This window comes from Physeter macrocephalus, chromosome 14, assembly GCF_002837175.3.
Source record: "Physeter macrocephalus isolate SW-GA chromosome 14, ASM283717v5, whole genome shotgun sequence".
Lineage (NCBI taxonomy): Eukaryota > Metazoa > Chordata > Mammalia > Artiodactyla > Physeteridae > Physeter > Physeter macrocephalus.
In genome coordinates this window covers 116,273,198-116,296,718 of record NC_041227.1, presented here as the reverse complement: position 1 = coordinate 116,296,718, position 23,521 = coordinate 116,273,198, and the positions used below count along the sequence as shown (strand labels likewise).

General features: G+C 39.0%; 3 protein-coding genes across 3 annotated transcripts in view; all 3 read left to right on the top strand.

Annotated features, from left to right (window-relative positions):
- Nucleotides 1-1,984: 1,984 nt before the first annotated feature.
- On the top strand, nucleotides 1,985-2,587 carry KRTAP3-1 (keratin associated protein 3-1). Its single transcript, XM_007129081.2, has one exon. It carries the CDS (start codon nucleotides 2,035-2,037, stop codon nucleotides 2,329-2,331), a length of 297 nt encoding a protein of 98 aa, XP_007129143.1. The 5' UTR covers nucleotides 1,985-2,034; the 3' UTR covers nucleotides 2,332-2,587.
- Nucleotides 2,588-13,506: 10,919 nt separating this feature from the next.
- LOC102993219 (keratin-associated protein 3-3) lies at nucleotides 13,507-14,454 on the top strand. The gene has a single exon (XM_007129082.1). The coding sequence runs from the start codon at nucleotides 13,793-13,795 to the stop codon at nucleotides 14,087-14,089; it is 297 nt and encodes a 98-aa protein (XP_007129144.1). The 5' UTR covers nucleotides 13,507-13,792; the 3' UTR covers nucleotides 14,090-14,454.
- A 3,832-nt stretch (nucleotides 14,455-18,286) lies between these two features.
- The window catches only part of KRT40 (keratin 40), a 6,778-nt gene continuing 1,543 nt past the window's right edge, over nucleotides 18,287-23,521 (top strand). Inside the window, 5 exon segments of the mRNA XM_024130170.1 lie at nucleotides 18,287-18,670; nucleotides 19,709-19,791; nucleotides 20,060-20,216; nucleotides 21,021-21,182; nucleotides 21,261-21,386. Of these exon segments, the coding sequence (XP_023985938.1) occupies nucleotides 18,287-18,670; nucleotides 19,709-19,791; nucleotides 20,060-20,216; nucleotides 21,021-21,182; nucleotides 21,261-21,386 (912 nt within the window).

Here is a 23,521-nt window from a genome sequence, read left to right as displayed (position 1 = left end):
CTGCGCGACGGGAGCCTGTCCTCCCCAACTGCAGGGGCCACAACAGTGAGAGGCCCACGTACCACAAAAAAAAAAAAAAAAAAAAAAAAAAATCCCAAGTTTAGGACACTAAGCACGGTGCAAATTCTTCCTACTGTGGCACGAACCCACCTTTGTAACGTCAAATCTCCTTATTCTCCTCCAGTGCCTCCCTACAGGAGGTCCGGAATCTGTGCTTTAATCAACCGACAATTTTGCCATCCCAGGAACACACCATGGCATTTTGTTTCTCTGCTTTACTTGCTGAAATTCCCTTCCTATTCCCTTCTACCTGCTAAGCTCCTGCTCATCCTTCAAGGCCCACACAAATGTTCCCTTTTCACCAAGCTCTCCCCAAACCTTCCAGGGAAAGACAGTGGCACCTACCTCTAAACTCCCACATCTTTCCTAGAAAACCTGGATGGACAACCTGTGTTGTCTGTCATTTGTCAGTTTACTTCTCTGGGTCTCTTCTTCTCTATGACCTCCTCAAGGGCAGGAACCTGTTTGCTTCTTTTTTGCATAATGCCTGACTTACATCAGGTGCTCAAGCAATGAGTGTTTGACTGATATCTATTGAAGTGATGTGGACAACAAACGTAATTCTAGCAGAGGGATCCAAAATCATAAAATCATTCTAGTAAGAAGATGGCTAAAATAAAAGCAGTTTTAACGTTAAGCATCTCTTGGATGCATCGTCGTGGTGATTTGCATCTCTTTTGGCTTCTGATTCATCTATGTTGTACAATTTTCTACTTAGTTTTAGAGGCTGAGTCATTTTATTTGAAGATGCATCAAGAAAATATATTTTTTAAAAAAAGATTTTCAAAGGAAAATGTTTCTAAAGATTTACCACTTTAATCTTTTTCCTAGTCTAAAGTAATGCTAAAGCGTTATACTGTTTTATGCCTTCACTTATTTAAATAATTTTATTATTAAGGTTTTAGTGACTTAAATGTAATTGGGGGATCTCCCCAAGTGTGCTCCATAGAACACTAATCTATGACAACTAAAAAATAAAAATGATTCCATGATCAAGTGAGTTTGGAGAAAAATACATGCTATATCCCTTTGAAAAGTCACAAAGCACTTTAGCATATTAAAGGCTCTGAAAGGTCCACCAACAAAGAATTCAGTATTTCCCAAACCTTTTTACCAGAGAACCCTTTAATGTTCTTTGGAACCAGTGATCATGAAACTCATTTTAGGAACTACTGCACCATTTAGCCTCTAAATGGCCCAATACAACTAGTTTTTAGGTGATAAATAATCTTAATTCATAATATGATTGGATGGACTTTTAAAGGGCATCCATCAATGTCACCCATGTAGGTGTGAACTCACATCTACATGCCCCTGACAAGTTATCATTCAAAGCACAAATGAAGGGAATGGAGAATAAATGATTTGTTACAGCTCTGTAAGAAGGTGCTTCTTAACACAGAACGAGGATCTCTTTCCCTGTCGATTCCATCTGTTCATCTTAACTCAGCCTCTTGGAGCCATGAAAAACAAATCTTAAAATTGTATCACTTTTTCAGCCAGAAGGCTTAAATCATCACATAGAGTCTTTGGTTGCTGGTAGAATAGCAATCGGAAAGCCTAGTTCTCTCTTCATCTGAAAAGTAGACAAAAAATGTGGGAACGATGTGCAGATACCTAGCGTACCAGGTCATCATTAGTGATGTGTAATGATTGGAAGGTAATGACTCTGTACCTTTGAAGACAAATGAAATGTCTGTGCAGTGACAAACAGCCAATGTAAAGAGTCCTAATTTGACAATGAAGCAACCTAAACCCCTTTCATGAGGTAAGGAGTGTGTCTTAAGTTATAAACACTTCAGTAATTAGATGTTTTTATGGCGATAGCTATAAAGTGAAACATGGGGGGAAAACATCTCGGTAATAGGCTGACGCCTTAGGAGGTGGGTATATAAGAGCCAGGGGAGAAGCAGAAGCATCGAGACACAAAGAGACTTCTCTTCTCAACCCACCAAATACCCAACCCCTGACACCATGGCTTGCTGTGCTCCCTACTGCTTCAGTGTCCCCACTGGACCCACCACCACCATCTGCTCCTCTGACAAATTCTGTCGGTGCGGAGTCTGCCTGCCCAGCACCTGCCCACACGAGATCAGCCTCCTCCAGCCCACCTGCTGTGACAACTGCCCCCCACCCTGCTGTGAGCCTGACACCTATGTGCCAACTTGCTGGCTGCTCAGCTCTTCCCACCCGACTCCCGGACTGAGTGGGATCAACCTGACGACCTTCATTCAGCCTGGCTGTGAAAGTCCCTGTGAGCCCTGCTGTTAAGCAGCCACATCTTTGCACAGGCTCAGTGATGTGCTGCTCAAGTCTTATGCATCATCCGGCAGCACTCGCTACTACCTACATCAGATTAAATCAGTCCCAATGGCCAGGGCGGTGTTTTCATGCATTTGCCCAACTTCTTAATTCTTTCTTCTTTTGGGTGGAGTTGGAGACCTTCTTTCTGTCTTTTAGAGTATTTGACTGTTCTTTGGAAAAGAACCATTTTGACTACTCGTTAATAAACTTCATTCTTACCTAGGAAATATGGCTTTGTGACTATTTATTACTGTATTTCTTCTTAGGAAAGTGGAATGCCTACCTAAACCTGAACAGCAGGTCATCATACTGCCCAAGATTTACCCCAGCAGAATGAGAGCTCTCATGGTGGAATCATTGAAAAATTAGATACTGGTTCTTTGTGATAGGTTGAAAAGTGAAAAATTCAGCAGGTCATTTTGTAGGATTTTTTTCCTTTTTTAAATTGAGGTATAGTTGATTTACAATATTATATAAGTTTCAGGTGTACAATGTAGTGACTCACAATTTTTTAAGGTTATACTTCACTTATAGTTATTATAAAATATTGGCTATATTCCCTGTGCTGTATAATATAGCCTTGTAGCTTATTTATTTTATACAGAGTAGTTTGTACCTCAATCCCCTGCCTTATCTTGTTCCTCTCGTCTTCTCTCTTACTGGTAACCACTGGTCTGTTCTCTTTACCTGTGAATTTGCTTCTTTTTTGTTATATTCACTAGTTTTTTTTATTTTTTAGATTCCACATATAAGTGATATCACACGGTATTTGTTGTTCTCTGATTTATTTCACTAAGCATATTACCTTCCAAGTCCATCCATGTTGTTGCAAATGGCAAAATTTCATTCCTTTTTTATGGCTGAATCGTGGTTCATTGTATATATATATATATATATATATGTATATATACACCACATCTTCTTTATCCATTCATCTGTTGATGGACACTTAGGTTGCTTCCATATCTTGGCTATTGTACACAATGCCACTATGAACACTGGGGTTCATATATTTTTTCAAATTAGTGTTTTCGTTTTCTTCGGATATATACGCAGGAGTGGAATTGATGGATTATATGGTAGTTCTATTTTTAGTTTGTTGAGGAAACTTCATACTGTTTTCCATAGTGGCTGCACCAATTTACATTCCCACCAACATTGTACAAGGGTTCCCTTTTCTGCACACCCTCATCAATAGTTGTTTGTGGTCTTTTCGATGCTAGCCATTCTTGCAGGTATGAGGTGATATCTCAGAGTGGTTTTAATTTGCATTTCTCTGATGATTAATGATGTTGAGAATCTTTTAATGTGTCTGTTAACCATCTGTATGTCTTCTTTGGAAAAATGTCTATTCAAGTACTCTGCCTATTTTTTAATCAGCTTGTTTGGGTTTTTTATGTTGAATTGTATTAGCTGTTTATATATTTGATATATTAACCCCTTATTGGTCATATCATTTGCAAGTATTTTCTCCCATTCAGTAGGTTGTCTTTTTGTTTTGTCAATAGTTTCCATTGCTGTGCAAAAACTTTTAAGTTTAATTCGGTCCTATATGTTTATTTTTGCTTTTATTTCTTTTGTTTTAGGAGAGAGAGCCAAAAAAAATATTGCTATGATTTATGTCAAAGAGCGTTCCACCTATATTTCTTCTAGGAGTTTTATGTTTTCCACTCCTACATTTAGGTCTTTAATCCATTTTGAATTAATTTTTTTTATATAAATGTTCTAATATCATTCTTTTACATGTAGCTTTTACAGTTTTCCCAGCACCACTTATTGAAGAGGCTGTCTTTTCTCCATTGTATATTCTTGCCTCTTTTGCTGTAGATTAATTGACCATAAGTGTGTGGGTTTATTTCTGGGATCTCTATTCTATTCCATTGACCGATGTGTCTGTTTTCCTGCCAGTACCATACTGTTTTGATTACTGTAGCTTTGTGGTATAGTCTGAATTTTAGGCTTAATAAAAGATAACCCTTGTTACCATGCCAAGTTACCTCTTTTTCAGCCAAAAGCAAAGAAGTCTGATGTTTTCATACATGCTTATAAGGGATAAATATTTAGATTTTATTTTTAATATGGAAAATAACTCTAAGTGTCCTTTTATTACCACTGTCGGCCTTTATGCATTCAAGGGCCCTTGGCTAGTTAAATAGCCCTAAATGGAAACCAGGTGATATGTGTTCCAGTCCTGGCTCTGCCTCAGGTTGCCTCTTTGACCCAGATAATGTCACTTGAGCTCTTTGGGTCTCAGCTCTTACATCAGTAAAATGGGTTGGTTGACCAAATCCTTTCTAAAATCACTTTCAGTTTGAACATTCTGTGGCTCTAGATTATCCAGAAGCATTTTAAGTAACAAATACTCCATGCCACTAATCAACCCCATCTCACCATATTACTTTTACCTCTTTCAGTCATAATAGCTAACGTTTGGTGAATACATCCTGGGCACTCTCATATGTGTTGTACGTACGTTATCTCACTTATCCCTAACAAAAAAACTAACAGGTCACTACCATTATTTCCCCCACTTTATTAGGTGAGAAAACTGAGATGGAGAAATTTACTTGCAAAAGTAACATAAATAGTGACAGTTGGGCTCTCTGAATTCAGAGTCCTTCCTCTTTCCGCTGCACCAAAGCATCTGCCTCCTCTGCAAACAGCAACATGCCCAAGAGAAATATGATCACACATGGCTCTCTTTACCCAGGAGAAAGCATATGCTACTTGACAATACCTACTCTATTATCCCTCTAGATTGTCTATTTGGTTGTAGAGGGTAACAGCTTCCTCTGTGGTGATTAGAGCTTAAGACAAAGTGAGTGCACACGATGAGTCTAGGAAAAACTGTTTATGTTTCTAAGGTGAAAAAAAATCATGTTTTTTGAAAGTCAAACTTTAAATACTGATGAGCAACATCAGCACAGGAAAAATATTGACTGGCTCATTAAGCTTGCATTAATTAAAATGCAGAATGTTTGTCAACTCAGAGACATTTCCAATTTTCTAATGAGTTTCAATGACCTATTTTAAGATAAAACAAACTACCCTTAATGGTTGTTTATCCTTGAGAATAAAATAGAAAACCAAGCCATGTCATTTTTCTTTCAGATTGTTCCTGGCCTCCAGGCCTTTCTTTCTATCTTCATGGGCTCTAGCCTAATTTAGACTCTTATCACCACACCCCTGATCACAGCCAGTCTCCTAGCTGACCTTGAGTCATGTATTCCATGACTCTCCCTCCACACAAACTAAATCTCTGTCAGAATAGACTTCTATCTGTCTACAAATATTGGTTAAATTGAGTTACTCAAAACACTTGGATGACTCACTATTTTTGTTTTTACTGAATCAAGTCTAAATTCTTCAGTGTGGCTCTTAAGACCCTCAATAACCTGGTACAATCATTTTCACCAGTTATTACTTTGCTACGAATCTTGGGGCAACATGAATCCTATACTCTAGTCAGAGCAATGGCCCCTATTCAATGGTCAAGGGAGTGGTCTCTGAAACCAGACTGTCTTGCTTTAAATGGTACTTCCGTCACTCACTAGTTATGTGTTCTTGGTCATGCCATTTAATTTCCTTATGCCTCAGGTTTCTTAACTGTTAAGTAAGATTAAAGACAGTACATACCCTGCAAAATATCTGACCAGTACACCACAAAACTGTCCAGACTGTGAAAAACCAGGAAAGACTGAGAAATTATCACAGACCAGAGGAGACTAAGGAGACGTGATGACTAAATGGGTCCTGGAACAGAAAAAGGACATTAGTGGGGAAACTGGTAACATCTAAATAACGTCTGAAGTTTAATTAGTAGTGATGTACCAGTGCTGGCTTCTTAATTTTGACAAATGCACTATGATATTATAAGGTGTTATCATTAAGGGACCTTGAGTGAGGGATATACAGGAATGCTATACTATCTTTGCAACCTTTCTGTAAATCCAAAATTATTCAAAAATAAAAAGCTAATTTTAAAAAAGTATATACCTCCTAAAACTGTAGTGAATATTAAATTAATTAAAACATGTTCAGCCCTTAGAAGAGTGTGTACTGACTCTCAACCTCTAATCCACCTTTTAATACTCTGTGATGCTGGGATGAGGACTGTTTCTCCTTTGGCTGGTTTTCTACTAGATTCCACCAATAGAGGACACTAGGATAAGACCATATGGCCTGAGGAAGAAAGAAGGGTCTTGTTGCTCCAGCAACAGTCCCTCATCCGGCAGCAGCACTGGGTTCTCTTTTCCAGCTTCTTTTCACTCTTCAAAAAACAACATCATTTAACTTCCTCAGAAATACCAGCATCAGCCAGGGAGTGACTCCCCACCTCCCTCCCACAGAGGTCTAAGCCCTGGCCTCACGGAACCTCTCCTCTGAGCTTCTGAGTTAAGAGCACCAGCTGGGCAACACCTGGGGTCTGAGCCCAGCTCTGCAGAACCACTCTTCCAAGCTCCTAGGTCCAGTCATCCCGAACCTCTTCTCTTCATTCCCAGCCCTCTAGCTGGTAGCTGCTTCTTGTGTTTGTAACCATTTTTTTTTCTTTTTAAGTCCTCCCATACCTATTTAACCAATTCCCTATCTTAAAATTCTCTCTGTTGAAATATCTCTCGGTAGGGTGTTCTAGTTCACTTGTTTTCCTGACTAAACTAGATACAGAAGCATTCCATAAATGCTGATTATCATTATTTTCCAAACTTCCTTACATATTTATTCCATGTGTTCCAGCCTTCAGAATCCACCTTATGATCCAGGCTCTATGTTAGGTAACAGAGAAACCAGGAAAAATGAGACATAGTTCCTGCTTTGCAGATTACATTCTGGTAAACAGAACCAGCATGTGTACAAAAAATGCAGCAAAGTTATTTGGGTGGATATGGGGTGCCATGGAGGCACAAAGGATGGCATGACCAGTTCTGCTGGGGCCATGCAGAGAGTAGGGACAGAACAGTGTCTTAGAACTCATTGTTTTCCTTGTCCCAAATGCACTTACCTCTTTTCTAAGTGCTTCTCCTCAAAACAGCTTAATCCAAATCCTCCATGAAGATGTCTGGTCATTTCAGCTCTGTTTCACCGTATTTCCTCTTGTGCGAATTCTCACAGTCCCTGGAAGAGACATTGCCATTTATTAGATAACTCTACGGTAGCATGCACAATGCTGAATGATTTGCATAAGTAATTCTCAATCTTTAACTTTTGCAATAAGACCATAGCAGGTGATTATTATTTTTCCCAAAATTTGTCGTTGAGAAAACTAAAGGGCAAAACGTTTAATAACTTGATCTAGGTCTCACAGCATGTAAGTTATCATCAGGATTCAAAACTATCTCTGAAGCTCTTTTATTTCCCTGTCATGTACTTAATTATATGTTGTTTGAATCATATGTAAAGGGATTTCTACTCTTTTCCATCAGACCACATACTCCTTGAGGACAGGCACTCTTCAGAATATGTTAGAGACTCAATAACTACTTGACTTATAACAAGTGGGTTTGTTGATCAGCCTCCTTTGCTCTAGTTACATACTAGTTTTAGCCATGTCATGTTAACATTATAACTGAAGTAAAATGGAAGGGAATTTTTAAAGGTAACTGTCTTTTTTTTTTTTTTTTGCAGTACGCGGGCCTCTCACCGTTATGGCCTCTCCGGTTGCAGAGCACAGGCTCCGGACGCGCAGGCTCAGCGGCCATGGCTCACGGGCCCTGCCGCTCCGCGGCATGTGGGATCTTCCCGGACCGGGGTACGAACCCATGTCCCCTGGATCAGCAGGCGGACTCTCAACCACTGCGCCACCAGGGAAGCCCAAGGTAACTAACTGTCTTTTGATAGACGGTGATTATCAGCTTAGGCAGTGGTTTTGAAAAATGGAATGGGCAGGTGGGCAGTTTGGTTTTCTTTTAGAAAAAGAACTTTTCATGCTGTTTTGCAAAGAGATCCAAATTCATTTTTCAGGCTATATATAGTCTCATGAACCTATGTTTTAATATGTTCTGACTTCTGGCTAAAAAACTGATGTCCTTTCTGAAATTGAGAGCTTACTTATGTTTATACATAATTGCATATGTAGATAATGTAGTGGATCAGTATAGAAAATCATCTAGCAGACTCTGAACTTTTCAATCAAGATCATGTTGCATGTCTTTGATATTCATTTATTTTCTCAAATCCATGAAAAGATAGCAAGGTGAATCTGCTGGAAAAAAACATCTCACAGGTTTTGACTTCCCAAATATATCGAGGGCACACATTTTGAGAGGGATCATTTCTAACTTCTCAGGGAAATCACTTTTAATTCTTCACCCTCAGCAGGGATCACTTGTAAGAACACATTCTGGTTGGTAAAAAAGAGGAAAGTCAGGGTAGCTTCTGATGTATTTACCTGTAACTGAATAAGCGGAGAACCTACATCAACACCATTTTGAAACTGCAACAGGAACAAGTTTGAATGTAGCAACCCAACGAAACAAAACTGAAGGAGTGCTCATCCCATGGCTGATAAATAAGTTAGTGAGTTTTTTGTATGGGATTATACAAACTACAACAAGGAAACATTCTGATGGACGGAAGCCATGTTCCTTGAGATGGGTGGCTATAAAAGACTCACAGAGGACAACTTTGTAGAAGAAAACCTTCCTTTGCAACAAAAATCTACCTGATCCACTGTCTCTATGTCTTCCTGTGAGTCTTGTCTCCAAGGATGCTGCAGTGTCCCCACCGGCCCTGCCACCGCCACCTGCTCCTCTGATGTGTGCTGTCATTGTGGACTCTGCTTGCCCAGCACCTGCCCACATGAGATCAGCCTCTTTCAGCCCACCTGCTGTGACACCTGCCCCCCACCCTGCTGTGTGCCTGAGTCCTGTGTGCCATCATGCTGGCTCCTCAACAGCTGCCACCCTACTCCAAACCTGAGCGGGATCTCTGTCACAACCTGCGTCCAGCCCTGTGAGTGTGAAGCAGAATCCTGCTAGCTAAAGATATCTCAACGAACTTGCCCACATTGCCCTAAGGGACCGCAATTGTCATTAAGAGCTGCCCAGCAAATAGCCTTTAATGAGAAGCTCTGGAAAAAAAAATGTTCTGACCCTGTGCCTTCAGTTTTGCAGAAGTGTTCTCTCTATGTTTTGAACAATGATTTCAAATTAGAAGTGGAAAAAATGCTATCATGGACCCCCTTACTTTAAATAAACACCACTCTTCCCCAAACCATGTGCTGTCTCAATGTTTAATGCCATAATTACCTGACTCTTGACACATGCATGCATCATAAACCTATAAATATGTCCAACAGAATTACACTTTCTGATGACATCAACATCAGAAAGTCAATCTTTATGTCTTCACTGTCCATATACCGCCACTGACCATAAAAACGTGTAATTAAAACTGGGCAAGTCCTAGACTCACAGACACAGAGAACAGACTTATGGTCGCCAAGAGGAAGGGGGGTGGGAGAGGGAAGGACTGGGAGTTTGGGATTAGCAGATATAAACTATTATATATAGGATGGATAAACAACAAGATCCTGGGGGGAAGTGTGGGGGGAAGGGATAGTTAGGGAGCTTGGGATTGACATGTACACACTGCTGTATTTAAAATGGATAACCAACAAGGACCTACTGTATAGCACAAGGAACTCTGCTCAATATTGTAACAACCTAATGTACACACTGCTGTATTTAAAATGGATAACCAACAAGGACCTAGTGTATAGCACAAGGAACTCTGCTCAATATTGTAACAACCTAAGTGGGAAAAGAATTTGAAAAAGAATAGATACATGTACATGTATAACTGAATCACTTTGCTGTACACTTGAAACTATCACAACGTTGTTAATCAACTATACTCTAATATAAAATAAAAGGCTAAAACAAAAGGTCCTACTGTATAGCACAGGGAACTATATTCAATTTCCTGAGATAAACCATAATGGAAAAGAATATAAAAAAAAGAATGTCTCTGTGTATGACTGAGTCACATTGCTTTACAGCAGAGATTGCCACAACATTGTAAATCAACTATACTTCAAAGAAAAAACTGGGCTAGTGCTTGTGTGTGTGTGTGTGTGTGTGTGTGTGTGTGCATGTGTGTGTAAATTTTCAGCACTTTGAAAATCTACCATCTCAAGAATCATCACGTTTTTCCTGCACTTGCTTAAAGAAAAAAGTACCCTTTGTTTCTAAAAATAAATATGCTTACTATCTCTGACACATACTTTTTTTTTTTTTTATCGAGGGAGGAAAAAGTGAGAGTCTGCAAACCCCTTTATAATGCTTTTCTTAAGGTGTCAAAATAATTTTCTTCTGCTTATTTTTTGCTCTTAGAACCTAGTCTTTTTCATAAATTATAACAACAGTAATTTATAATAATACATTAGGTATATGACAAACCTTCCACCAGATCCTAAGTTTCATGAAAGAAGAGATGATGTCTATATTGTTAACTGCTGTATATCCAACTTCTATCACAGTGCCTGGCACATGGTAACACCTCAATAAATGTCTATTGAATTATTTTTTAAATACTGAAAAAATATTAATCAGCCCTGAGTAAAAGCGTGAGCAATTTGGCAGGTATTCACTCAATGATCAATCTAGGGGAAATCCAGGGACACCGGCAAAGATCATGAACCCTTTCTTCCAAGCACAGCCATAGAGAATTTTTTAAAATTTGAAATTTATTAATTTCTGTGCCAGCCATTTTCTCTAACTGTAAGTGAGAACTTTTAGGTAAATGTTTGCCATTTCCAGTAAGGTTGCTCTTTTACTTACTTTCTTCCCCTTCTACTTCCCCTAAGTTTGACCTGCAACTTGCTTGGATAATGATGGTAATAATTTATCTTTGTGTAGCACTTTATGACTGTGTACGGACTTTAATCCATTTTTATCTCATGCAAGCCTCACAATAATCTTCAGAGTGGAAGAATGTAGATATAATTACCCTTATTTTACAGAGGAGAAAGATGGGGCTCCAAAAAGTTAATTGCTTGCCATAACAAGAAAGGTAGCCAACAGCACTGGGACCAGTAAAGAACTCTTGTAACTCTTAATGTGGTCCTATTGAATTCACACCCCCTCCGGAAAAAATCACACAGACTTTCCCATCATGCACTGAGATTCAGGTAGACTTAAAGGAAGACAGAAGAACCATGGCTTGAAGGATGAGTGAGTCAAAGTTGAATGGAAATGCTTTGAGTTGTCAGGGTGACCCTGGACAGGAGCCCACTCTGTGTTCCCTCTCATATGCTGAACTATGCTTGAAGTCTAAATGGTCTACTGGAGCTAGAATCCGTCTTTCCTACCACAGCTACGTTTCATCTGGGGAGAAAATGTACTACTTTGGGGAAAAAAACGTGAACAAAATCAATTGTGGACCTATTAGCTTAGGTCCTTAACTTTACTTTCCATTGGTAGTGATATTAGTATCATGGTGTTAAGTTATTCTTTTACTTAGTATGTAGACATAAGCTAAAAATTCAACTTTCCCACACTCAGCAGAGAAAGAAATAAAGCAAGCCAGTTCTCAATAGAAAGATAAATGTCCTTATGAAAGAATGTTTTAACCTAACAGTTATGAAAGAAATGTAAATACTTCAACAATGAAATTTCATTTTTCACCCACCAAATTGGCAAACACTTTAAAAATAAAATATCCATCAAAAGTATAGGGATTGGGCTTCTCTGGTGGCGCAATGGTTGAGAATCCGCCTGCCGATGCAGGGGACACGGGTTCGTGCCCCGGTCCGGGAAGATCCCACATGCCGCGGAGAGGCTGGGCCCGTGAGCCATGGCCGCTGAGCCTGCGCGTCCGGAGCCTGTGCTCCGCAACGGGAGAGGCCACAACAGTGAGAGGCCCACGTACCGCACAAAAAAAAAAAAAAAAAAAAAAGTATAGGGAAACAGGAATTCACAAGCACAGCTGGTGGGAATATGTAAACAGAAAAAAAAATGGGTAAATAGAACCATTCTGGAAAGCCGTATGGCAATGAATATCAAAGGCCTTAAAATGTCATTAATTAACATTTGCTCCAATAATTCTACCCAATAATTAGCCCTGTTTCTGAAATGATAAGAAATGTGCATAAAGATTTATGTACACAGTCGTTACTATTGCCACAATTATCATGGGGAAAAGTTGCAAATAGCTTAAATGATTAATAATATAAGATTTTTAAGCAACTTAGAAGTAAATTATATGACGAACGCTAAGAAATGTTAAAAATGACATTATCAAATATACTTAAGAATACAAGATAATGAAAATGTATATGTTTAAGTGAAAATGCAAGTTATAGAACCGTATGTACAATGTGATTCCAGTGATGTAATAAAATGATAAACAAATGTATGAAAAGTGACTAGAGGGACATATGTAAACATTAATAGAGAATTTCTCTTGATGATAAGATTATGGATAATTTGTTTTCTTTATACTTTTCTATATAGTCCAGATTTTTTTTAAAAATTAATTAATTTATTTATTTTTGCTGTGTTGGGTCTTCGTTTCTGTGCGAGGGCTTTCTCTAGTTGTGGCACGCGGGGGCCACTCTTCATCGCGGTGCGCAGGCCTCTCACTATCGCGGCCTCTCTTGCTGTGGAGCACAGGCTCCGGATGCGCAGGCTCAGCAGCCATGGCTCATGGGCCTAGCTGCTCCACGGCATGTGGGATCCTCCCAGACCAGGGCTCGAACCCGTGTCCCCTGCATCTGCACGCGGACTCTCAACCACTGCGCCACCAGGGAAGCCCCAGTCCAAATTTTTAATGAATATGTATTATGATATTTTATGGTAAAAATGGAATAATAGCATATTTCTCCATATTAATGTAAGTTTGATCTTCAAAAATCTGAAAACTAAACTAATACAATGTTATATGTCAATTATATATCAATTAAAAATTAGTTAATTTTTTTAAAGTTCCCAAAACTAAAAGAAAGAGAGTTACTAAAATTAAGTTCTCTTTAAAACAAGAATAGTTCATCAGACCAACTGGGAACAGATAAAGGTAAAGAGAATAAAAACTGACCAGCGCTAGAGAAAAGACCTACATACTACAGGTGTACTGTCATGCATATTTCCCCACCAGGGCTGGTGGAATTACAGTAGCAGAAGCCTTAGGTGATACCTCATAAAGCTTGTGTTCCAGTGGCAAATAGCAAGAGTAATCAGTTCAGATTTAGCAAGGAACTCAAATAAAGGTTAATTAGGAAAATAAAAACTCTTTACAAGCATCTAAATGTTAAACCAATCAAAGGATAATGGGTACATTAACATAAACAAGAACCAGGAAAGAAGCCTTCTGGTTGGACCAACACCCATTGGAGAGGGTATATAAGAGCCCCAGAGCAAGAGGAGACATTCGCACCTCAGGAGCCTCATCTTTCTTTAAACCAAACCAATAAAAAACACAGATTCCCAACGCCATGGCCTGCTGTGCTCCCTACTGCTGCAGCGTCCCCACAGGCCCTGCCACCACCGTCTGCTCCTCTGACAAATTCTGTCGGTGCGGAGTCTGCTTGCCCAGCACCTGCCCACACACGGTTTGGTTACTGGAGCCAACCTGCTGTGACAACTGCCCTCCACCCTGCCACATTCCTCAGCCCTGTGTGCCCACCTGCTTCCTGCTCAACTCTGCCCAGCCCACCCCAGGCCTGGAAAGCATCAGCCTCACAACCTTCATTCAGCCCTGCTGTGAGCCTTGCATCCCAAAGTGCTACTGACTGATGGCTGCCTCGCTCAGTGCCTGACATGGAAAGAGTCAACCCAGAAGTGTTCACCTGTTTCAGTACCTGCAACTAATTGGCTCTGCTTTCAAAGTTGGAACAAGAATGGCGCTATCACTGACAAACCCCTCAAAAAAGAAACCGAGAGACTTTCAAGGGCCATGTAGCAAATATCAGTAAACAAGGACAGTTGGAATAGGTGGATGCATAATACGTTTCCCAAAGTTGTTCAGTTCCTTCATGTTAAAGTGTACCTTTCTTTGGGTGCTTTGGGAATTCTGTTTCCAGTCTTGAAAGGTATCTTTCTGGAAATTGAGGCGCTTCTTCATGATTATCCTAATAAGTTTTACATCTCTGGCATAGCACAAATGTCTACAATTACTTCTGTTTATTTTTGTTAAGCCATTAAATGAATTTCTTAATTCCAAAGGTCAGCACTTTAAGAAACAGAGAACATCTGCAAAACTGAAAAGGGTGGCAGTACAGACAAATATTTCTTGCTTTTGTTGTTCTTGTTGTTTTAAGAAAACTAAATGGCCTTGCACATAAAATGGTCCAGTTGGGACTTCCCTGGCGGTCCAGTGGTTAAGACTTAGCCTTCCAATGCAGAGGGTGTGGGTTCAATCCCTGGTTGGGGAGCTAAGATCTCACATGCCTCGCTGCCAAAAAACCAAAACATAAAACAGAAGCAATACTGTAACAAATTCAATAAAGACTTTAAAAATGGTCCACATCAAAAAAAAAATCTTTAAAAAAAAATAAACAACAAAAAAAATGGTCCAGTATATTAGCATAATTTCCCTGACTTGTCCTCCCTGCAAAATGGTTTAAGGTAGGCTGGGAAATACTGAATATGATCCAAAGACCAAACATGACCTAATATATCAACTAATCCAGATGCCTGATCTATTTGTGCAAAAAAATAATAACAATAATATCACTCATTCAATAAACATATTAAATACCTGTTATGTACCCTGTATTTTACTAACCCTGCTAAAAATGAGCTGACTGTCTGGAAGGTAAGGCAGATACACACACAATACCCACTCCCTCCCTCATACAATTAATAACTATTTACTGAATGCCACACTTTATATAATAATAAAAATATAAGTGCTCTACCAGTAGCATTAGTCAAGTGCTATAGTACCACAAAATTGAGAAAAATTAAGAAATTGAGATTGCTGCCCCAGTGATAAAGAGAAGGACATAGTCAAAGGTAAATTGACTGGAGCTGGAGATCAAAAGAATATGGAAAAGAAGATGTAGTCAAAGATAGATTAGGTAGTAGTGTTATGTCACCAACTGAACATGGGAGCAGAGACAGAGAAGAGAATTAAAAAAGGAAATACTGAGTTCTGCTCTAGACATGTCAAGACACAAGTGGCAAATCTAAATGAAGTTTAGGCAGCTAGAATTTGCACAATAGTGTTCTAGAAGGAAGAAGATGTATGCGGGGAAGTGCAGAAGTCTGAGTAAAAGATCTTGTCAAGTACTTGCAGAAGGCTGGGTTGCAGGCACACAGGATGAAATTCCATGAAGTTAGCATAGAGTGGCTGCTGGGGGATAAAGAGCTGAATGGACATACCAAAAGTCATTCATTACTAACAGACTTTGAATTTCCAGCCTATCCAGAGTGGGAAAACTCTGAGTAACTTAGGCATTCAGTTGATATTCCAGAAGAACACCCCAAAAGAGTAAGGATCACACCCTTGAGTAAAAAACACACCAAATTATTCCTGCCCTGGAAAAACCTAAAATCAAGCCTGAGAAGATCAAGAGGATCTTCCAGTGATTTAACTTCCTGTCAGAACAAAACTCAACACTTAAAACTCTGCAACATAATTGATATTTCCTAAAATATATCACCTAAAATGGACAGCATATAATTTAAAATTTCCAGACATGTGAAGAAGCAGGAAAATCTCATCTATAATCGAGAGAAAATCAGCCAATAAAAATAAGTCCATAGATACATAGATGTTAGAATTAGCAGACAACAATCTTAAAACAGATATAAATATGTTCATGGATTTAAAGGGAAAGATGAACAATATGTGAAAGAAGAAGAGTGGACAAGATGAGGAATCTCACCAGAAAAAGTTAAATTTTAAAATTCTGCTTAATAAATAATAAATTAAATTTAAATTATTTAAATTAAGTAAGAGAGAAGCAAATGAAAATTCTAGAACTAAAGAGTATAGTCAAAAATTCAATAGATGTCCTTAATATCATAATAGAAACGGCTAGTTAAAGGTAAGGCCAATAAACTAAGATAGCTCAAAATAATCTTAAAATAGAACAAAATTATCAATGTTAGTTGAAACTAACTAACTAATGTTTTAGTTAAAACTAAAACATTGAAAAAACTAAAAAGAAGAAAAGAACTTGAGCTTCTAGGACAGTATCAACTGGTCAAACATACATGAAATTGGAGTTCAAGAATGATAGGAGAGAGAAAGTGAGCAGAAAAATTGGGCGGAGGGGAAGCTGAAAATTTTCCAAATTTAGTGATATATTTTATTAACCCACAAATCTAAGAATCTCAACAAATCCCAAGCAGGATAAATACAACTTAAACACACACACACACACACACACACACACACACACACACACACACACACACACACCCCATCTAGATATATCATAGTCAAACTGCTGAATTAACAAAGATTAATAGAATATCTTTTAAAAGATGAGGGGGAAATACACATTAAAAAGAGGGTAGCAAAGAGAAAAAGAATGTCTAATTTCTATTCAGTTAAGAACTTTTAGCCAAAGTGTTAAAGTATAAAGAGAATTACTAAAATCAAAACCAACTCTGCTCAATGAATAATAAATCCTAAGAGACTATTCTAATCCATGTATCTAAAGTCTCCAGGTTTTGTTTTAGTTGTTTGTTTGTTTTTCCATTATCAGCTATCTAAGGAAGTAGTGCTGAGAGTTAGAAAAAAAATCATTTATTCTGAATCATGAAAATTTTATCTTTGTCAGAATAATGGGGTTTTTTTCCCCATAAATATCTTAAAGACTCTGCAGACAGTTTGTTCTGTACACTTTTTTAAATGAAATAAATACCACAATTAAAGCCAGGAAAAGTGAAAATTGGAGATAAAATTTAAGAGAGAATCCAAAAAACTTATATCTCAAATCCCTATCCATTCAGTACTGCACCAGGGATTTCATCCAATGGAACTGCTGGAACCTATACTATAGAATTTTATTACCAAGTTCTAGTATTTTTAATTTTCATGAAATTGGCCCTTCAAAATTAAATAAGTAAGAAAATAAGAGAAAACAGGTTCCATGCCCCAGAAGAAAAGCCTTCTGTAGCTTCCTTGCCCCTACTCTGAAGTGTCATTAATGAGGGTTTAGTTTCCTGAGAGACTAAAAGATTATAACACAATTTGTATTTCATTCTTATTAGAGATACAGGTAAAAAATAGTATCCCTGCTATGAAAATGAGGCATAGGAAATGTGGAGAAAGCAAGTTTCAGGAAATCAAAAATCACAAGTCCATGTCTTGAGAACCAATTTATATTTTGGCCTAGAGGGCAAAAATGATGCCATCAGTTATGTAAAGTGACTTTTCAATTTGCACACAGGCAGGTATGGTTCAGACACACACACTTTAAACCAAGTACACACCTCACTCCACCACGCGAGCTCAAAAAGCATCGCAAAGATTGCTAATCACACAGAACACTTTTAAGGTGGTGGCACAAACAAATAAATGGCATTTAAATGAGTTGCAATATTAATTTTAAAAGAAGACAAACAGTTTTCAATGCACAGGATCAAAATCTGCAGGAATATTATTTTCCTCATGTGTAATCAGTTGTATCTACTATTACTGATTGGCCAAATTTTCTTTTTTTCCTTATTCTGTCAAAAGGACAATGCTTCCTATGAAGATTTTCTGAAACTAGTATTTTATCCTATTGGCACATGGAGATCGTGTCCTTATTTAGTAACCTGAAGTTATGCCTCTTTTATGAGGGATAAAACGTCTTCAGCAAAAAAACAACACTAATGAATGTTCATATGAAAAATGGCACCAGAAAACATCCGGTGCCTTCTGTAAATACCCATTTGAGGGGCTATATAAAAGTCTCAGGAAGGAATGAGACTTTTGAAGGCAGGCAATTAGAGTTTTGCAATTAGTCTTGTCCTTCACTTCTGATAGGATGGCTTCTGACTATTCCTCTACTTGTTGCTGTTCTGAGTCGGGTGTCAGGGCTTCTGATTGTGCACTTGCTTCAACCTGTTCTGTGGAAACCACTTGTCTCCCCAGTGCCTGTGCTACATCCAGATGCCAGGCCCCCAGTTTCCTATCGAGGTCTCACGTGCCAACGGGGTGCCTCGCGCCGTGCTGCTTTGCTGGGAGTTGTAATGTTCCGTGTTTGGTGGGGAACTGTGCCTGGTGTGAGGATGGCATGTTCAACAGCAACGAGAAGGAGACGATGCAGTTTCTGAATGACAGACTCGCCAAATATCTGGAGAAGGTGCAGGGGCTGGAGGAGATGAATGCGGAGCTGGAATGCAGGATCCGAGAACAGTGTGAAGAGCATGTCCCCTTGGTGTGCCCTGATTATCAGTGTTACTTCGACACCATTGAAGATATCCAGCAAAAGGTCTAGTATCTCATTGCCCAAATGTTTCACCTTCCCAGTCTGTGATGCACTTTATCTTTATACTACAAGAGGCTGCTCTATGGAAGGAAACCAGGTAAAGGTGAGGGACTTCCCAGAGGTAATGTGATGTAGAGGAAAGGGCACTGGACAAAAGGTTAGCAAACATCAGCACTAGCCCCTGTGCTGCCACTAATTAGTAAGTGACCATAATAAACTCATTTACCTCTGAATTTACCTTTATCAGCTAGAGAATGAGGAAAAACAGTGTTATATCTATAATTACTTCTGTATGTAACACGGTACGTGTACATTATTTTTAACATAGGTATTGAAATGTCATTTATTTCCACAAGTCACTTTATTTTTTTAAAATTAATTTTCATTGGAGTATAGTTGCTTTATAATGTGTTAGTTTCTACTATACAGCAAAATGAATCAGCTATACGTATACATATATCCCCTCTTTTTTGGATCTCCTTCCCATTTAGGTCACCACAGGGCATTAAGTAGAGTTCTCTGTGCTATACAGTATGTTCTCATTAGCTACCTATTTTATACATAGTATCAATAGTGTATATGTGTCAATAAAAGCTTTTCAAATGTCATCTTTTTAATCATATAATTTTACCTAGTAATTATGTCCTTTTCTTACTGATGAATTTTTATTATCATGGATACGGATATAGTCATAATACAAACTACCTCTGGAGAAAAACCGGAGCTCGATGGCCATGGAATATTGCAAAATGTCTTAGGTCATTAAAAAAACTAAACCTTTTTATTTCTCTATTTTGTTTATAAATTGGCACTCCTTTTTGCTTCATGAAGTGACATGGTTAATAAAAGCAGGCTGAAAGCTATTTTATATTTTCTTATAAAGACTTTTAAAAGATAAATAATGGCATAGTTGATAACCATGTACACATGTGGGTTTCTTTCAAAGAACCATTTATGACATAATAACTTACTTCCCAGATCTTGTGTACAAAGGCAGAGAATTCTAGAGTTGCTGTACAGCTTGACAACTGCAAACCGGCTGCCGAAGACTTCAGGTCAAAGTAAGTGTCATTTGAATTTGAAAATAGTTTATGGTGCCTCTTTCTCTCCTTCTCTCACGTACCTACACACACACATCACAAGTAATCTCTATATAATATTTTTCAAACCAAGAATGCTCACAAAACTTGAATTTTTCAGGATTTGGGGTGTAGAAGAAATTACGGCACGCGGGTTCCTTGAGGTCATGTGTCACTCATCTGTACGCCCCAGCACTTTGTGCAGTGTCCTGCAGAGTAAGCATCGGCTATATCTCTTTTGTTGTGAAAGGTACGAGTCTGAACTGTCTCTTAGCCAGCTGGTAGAGAATGACATCAGTGGCCTGCGTGGGATCCTGGGTGAGCTAACCCTGTGCAAATCCAATCTGGAGGCCCATGCGGAGTCTCTGGAGGATGATCTCCTTTGCCTTAAGAAAAACCATGAAGGGGTGAGGAAAATGGCAAAATCACTGAAGGGATCTAAGAGTGACAAAGTTAAACTGGTAGAGCTCATGTTGTGTATATAAATGGAACTTGGGAAGATGTTGCTTAACGTGGAATAAAATTATTCTAGGCAGCCTGATCATTCTGGTGCGTCTCTGAATGTAAATATGAAATGACCACTGGACAGTGCCAGATGGAGGAACCAAACCCTTCACCTGCCATTGCTTTTGGGGAGGAGACAACTCCACAAATGGCCTTCCTGGATGCTTTATGCTACTCCTAACTCTAATCCAATTCATAAGGTATGAAAATCAGGCTGATAATCACAGAGTATGAGGGCCATTGCAAAAAGGGGATAAAGACTCATGTAATATTTGGCCCAATATTTTTTAACATTCTGCAATTATAAATTTTTTTTAAATCATAAAATGTGAAGTATACAATTATCCTGTATTTATGAAGCTGAAAAATTAAAAGCTGAATGATGTTACAGAGTATATCTTCCCTTTGAGCATTTGCTGATGTTAATAACATTGAGAACTTACCATGCACCAAGGACTTTTATAAGCACTTTCTATGTACATTAACTCTTATATATCTCACAATAACTCTCTGGTAAGGGTAAAATCATACCCATTTCACAGATGAGGAAGCTCAGTGATGAAAGGAGACTCAAGCTACGCAAGCTGAATCTAAATCTCACACTTTACCCGCTACTCCAAAAAACAGAAATGGGATGCCATTTGGGATGTCAAGTTGAATTTTTTTTTCGCACAAGTCTGACATTCTTTACGCCATTTCCACCTCAGGAGGTCACCGTGCTTCGTGGACAGCTGGGTGACCAACTCAGTGTGGAGCTAGACACTCCCCCCATCATGGACCTCAACAGGGTCCTGGATGAGATGCGTCATCAGTATGAAATCGTGCTCACCAACGACCGCAGAGATGTGGAAGAATGGTTTGCCGTTTAGGTTGGTACCTGGACAATAAAATGACAGGCATCCGGACTTCTGCCTTATTTGCATTCTCTAATCATGCTTGTATTTTAGACATAGGAACTGAATCAGCAGTAGCTGTCCAGCGCAGAGCAGCTGCAGGGCTGCCAGACGGAGATCTTGGAACTGAAATGCAGGGCCAATGCTCTGGAACTTGAGTTTCAAGCACAGCAAAGCCTGGTGTGTAAGGGAAAGACAACTCTGTTTTGTCACTGCAGAATCAGGCCTTGAGATACTATCCCCTATTCTATAACCCAAAGGAGAGACCCACAGTTCATGTAGCAGAAGGTCTGAATTTCCTTCCCTTTTTCAAGTTCGCTTTTTACCCAGCTAGAAGCATAAGTGATAGGTCAACACCTTGCACTGTCCCACTAGGATGCCCTGACTTTCCTTTCTGGGCTTGGGCATGATCCTGCAGCACCCTCCAGAGACAAAGAGAGAGAGAATGCACAGGAGCAGAGCAAGAGAGCTACTTGTGAGCCAAAGGCACTCAATAATTCCAGTGGAGGGGGCTTCCCTGGTGGCGCAGTGGTTGCGCGTCCGCCTGCCGATGCAGGGGAACCGGGTTCACGCCCAGGTCTGGGGGGATCCCACGTGCCGCGGAGCGGCTGGGACCGTGAGCCATGGCCGCTGAGCCTGCGCGTCCGGAGCCTGTGCCCCACAACGGGAGAGGCCACAACAAAGGGAGGCCCGCATACCACACACAAAAAAAATAATAATAAAAAAATAATAATTCCAGTGGATTCTAACACTTTTTAAAAAAAATTTCAACATTTCTTTTACTCCATGTATATTTGTGCTCCTTGACTTCTTTATTTTTTTAATTTTTATTTTATATTGGAGTATAGTTGATTAACAATGTTGTGTTAGTTTCAAGAGTACAGCAAGGTGATTCAGTTATACATATACATATATCTATTCTTTTTCTGATTCTTTTCCCATTTACGTTATTACAGAGTATTGAGTAGAGTTTCCTGTGCTATACAGAAGGTCCTTATTAATTATTCATTTTATATATAGTAGTGTGTATATGTCAATCCCGAACTCCCAACCTATCCCTCCCCTCCACTCTTCCCCCTGGTAACCATAGTTTGTTCTCTAAGTCTGTGAGTCTATTTCTGTTTTGTAAATAAGTTTGTTTGTATCATTTTTTTTTAGATTCCACATATAAGCAATATCATATGATATTTGTATTTCTCTGTCTGACTTACTTCACTTAGTATGATAATCTCCAGGTCCATCCACATGCTGCAAATGGCATTATTTCATTCTTTTTAATGGCAGAGTAATATTCCATTGTATATATTTACCACTTCTTCTTTATTCATTCCTCTGTCGATGGACATTTAGGTTGCTTCCCTGTCCTGGCTATTGTAAATAGTGCTGCAATGAACATCGGGGTGCATGTATCCTTTTGAATCATGTTTTTCTCCAGATATATGTCCATGAGTGGGATTGCTGGATCATATGGTAGCTCTATTTTTAGTTTCTTAAAGAACCTCCATACTGTTCTCCATAGTGGCTGTACCAATTTACACTCCCACCAACACTGCAAGAGGGTTCCCTTTTCTCCACACCCTCTCCAGCATTTATTGTTTGTAGATTTCTTGATGATGGCCATTCTGACTGGTGTGAGGTGATATCTCATTGTAGTTTTGATTTGCATTTCTCTAATAATTAGTGATGCTGAGCATCTTTTCATGTGCCTCTTGGCCATCTGTATGTCCTCTTTGGAGAAAAGTCTATTTAGGTCTTCTGCCCATTTCTTGATAGGGTTGTTTGTTTTCATGATATTAAGCCGCATGAGCTACGTATAAATTTTGGAGATTAATCCCTTGTTGGTTGCATCATTTGCAAATATTTTCTCCCACTAACTCTCTTTTGATTCAGGCCAGTTTTCCAAGCTCACTCTCATATCTAAAACAAAGATATTCATACTTTGCATTCTACAACTACCCTAAACTTTCCCAGGATCCACACCTCAACTGGACCCTTCACTGCACCACACTCCACCCAAGCAACAAGAATACCATGTATTCAAGATTACACTAAGCAGTTCCAGTCAAACACCACTGTGTGTGCCACATTAGGTCCTATAGAGAATACCTGGGTGAATAATAGCTGAGCATTCATCTTGTGAGAGGCACAAAGCTAATTTAAACCTCACAATAACCTGATGGGGTAAATCCCTTTACTGACCCCATTATACAGATGAGGAAAACTGAGAGATTAAGTAATAGGAGGTCATGCAATTTTTTTTTTTTTTTTTTTTTTTTTTTCGGTACGCGGGCCTCTCACTGTTGTGGCCTCTCCCG

Bases quoted from the DNA above. Each gene is read 5' to 3' on its own strand.
- KRTAP3-1 (XM_007129081.2), top strand. From the start codon at position 2,035: ATGGCTTGCTGTGCTCCCTACTGCTTCAGTGTCCCCACTGGACCCACC.
- LOC102993219 (XM_007129082.1), top strand. From the start codon at position 13,793: ATGGCCTGCTGTGCTCCCTACTGCTGCAGCGTCCCCACAGGCCCTGCC.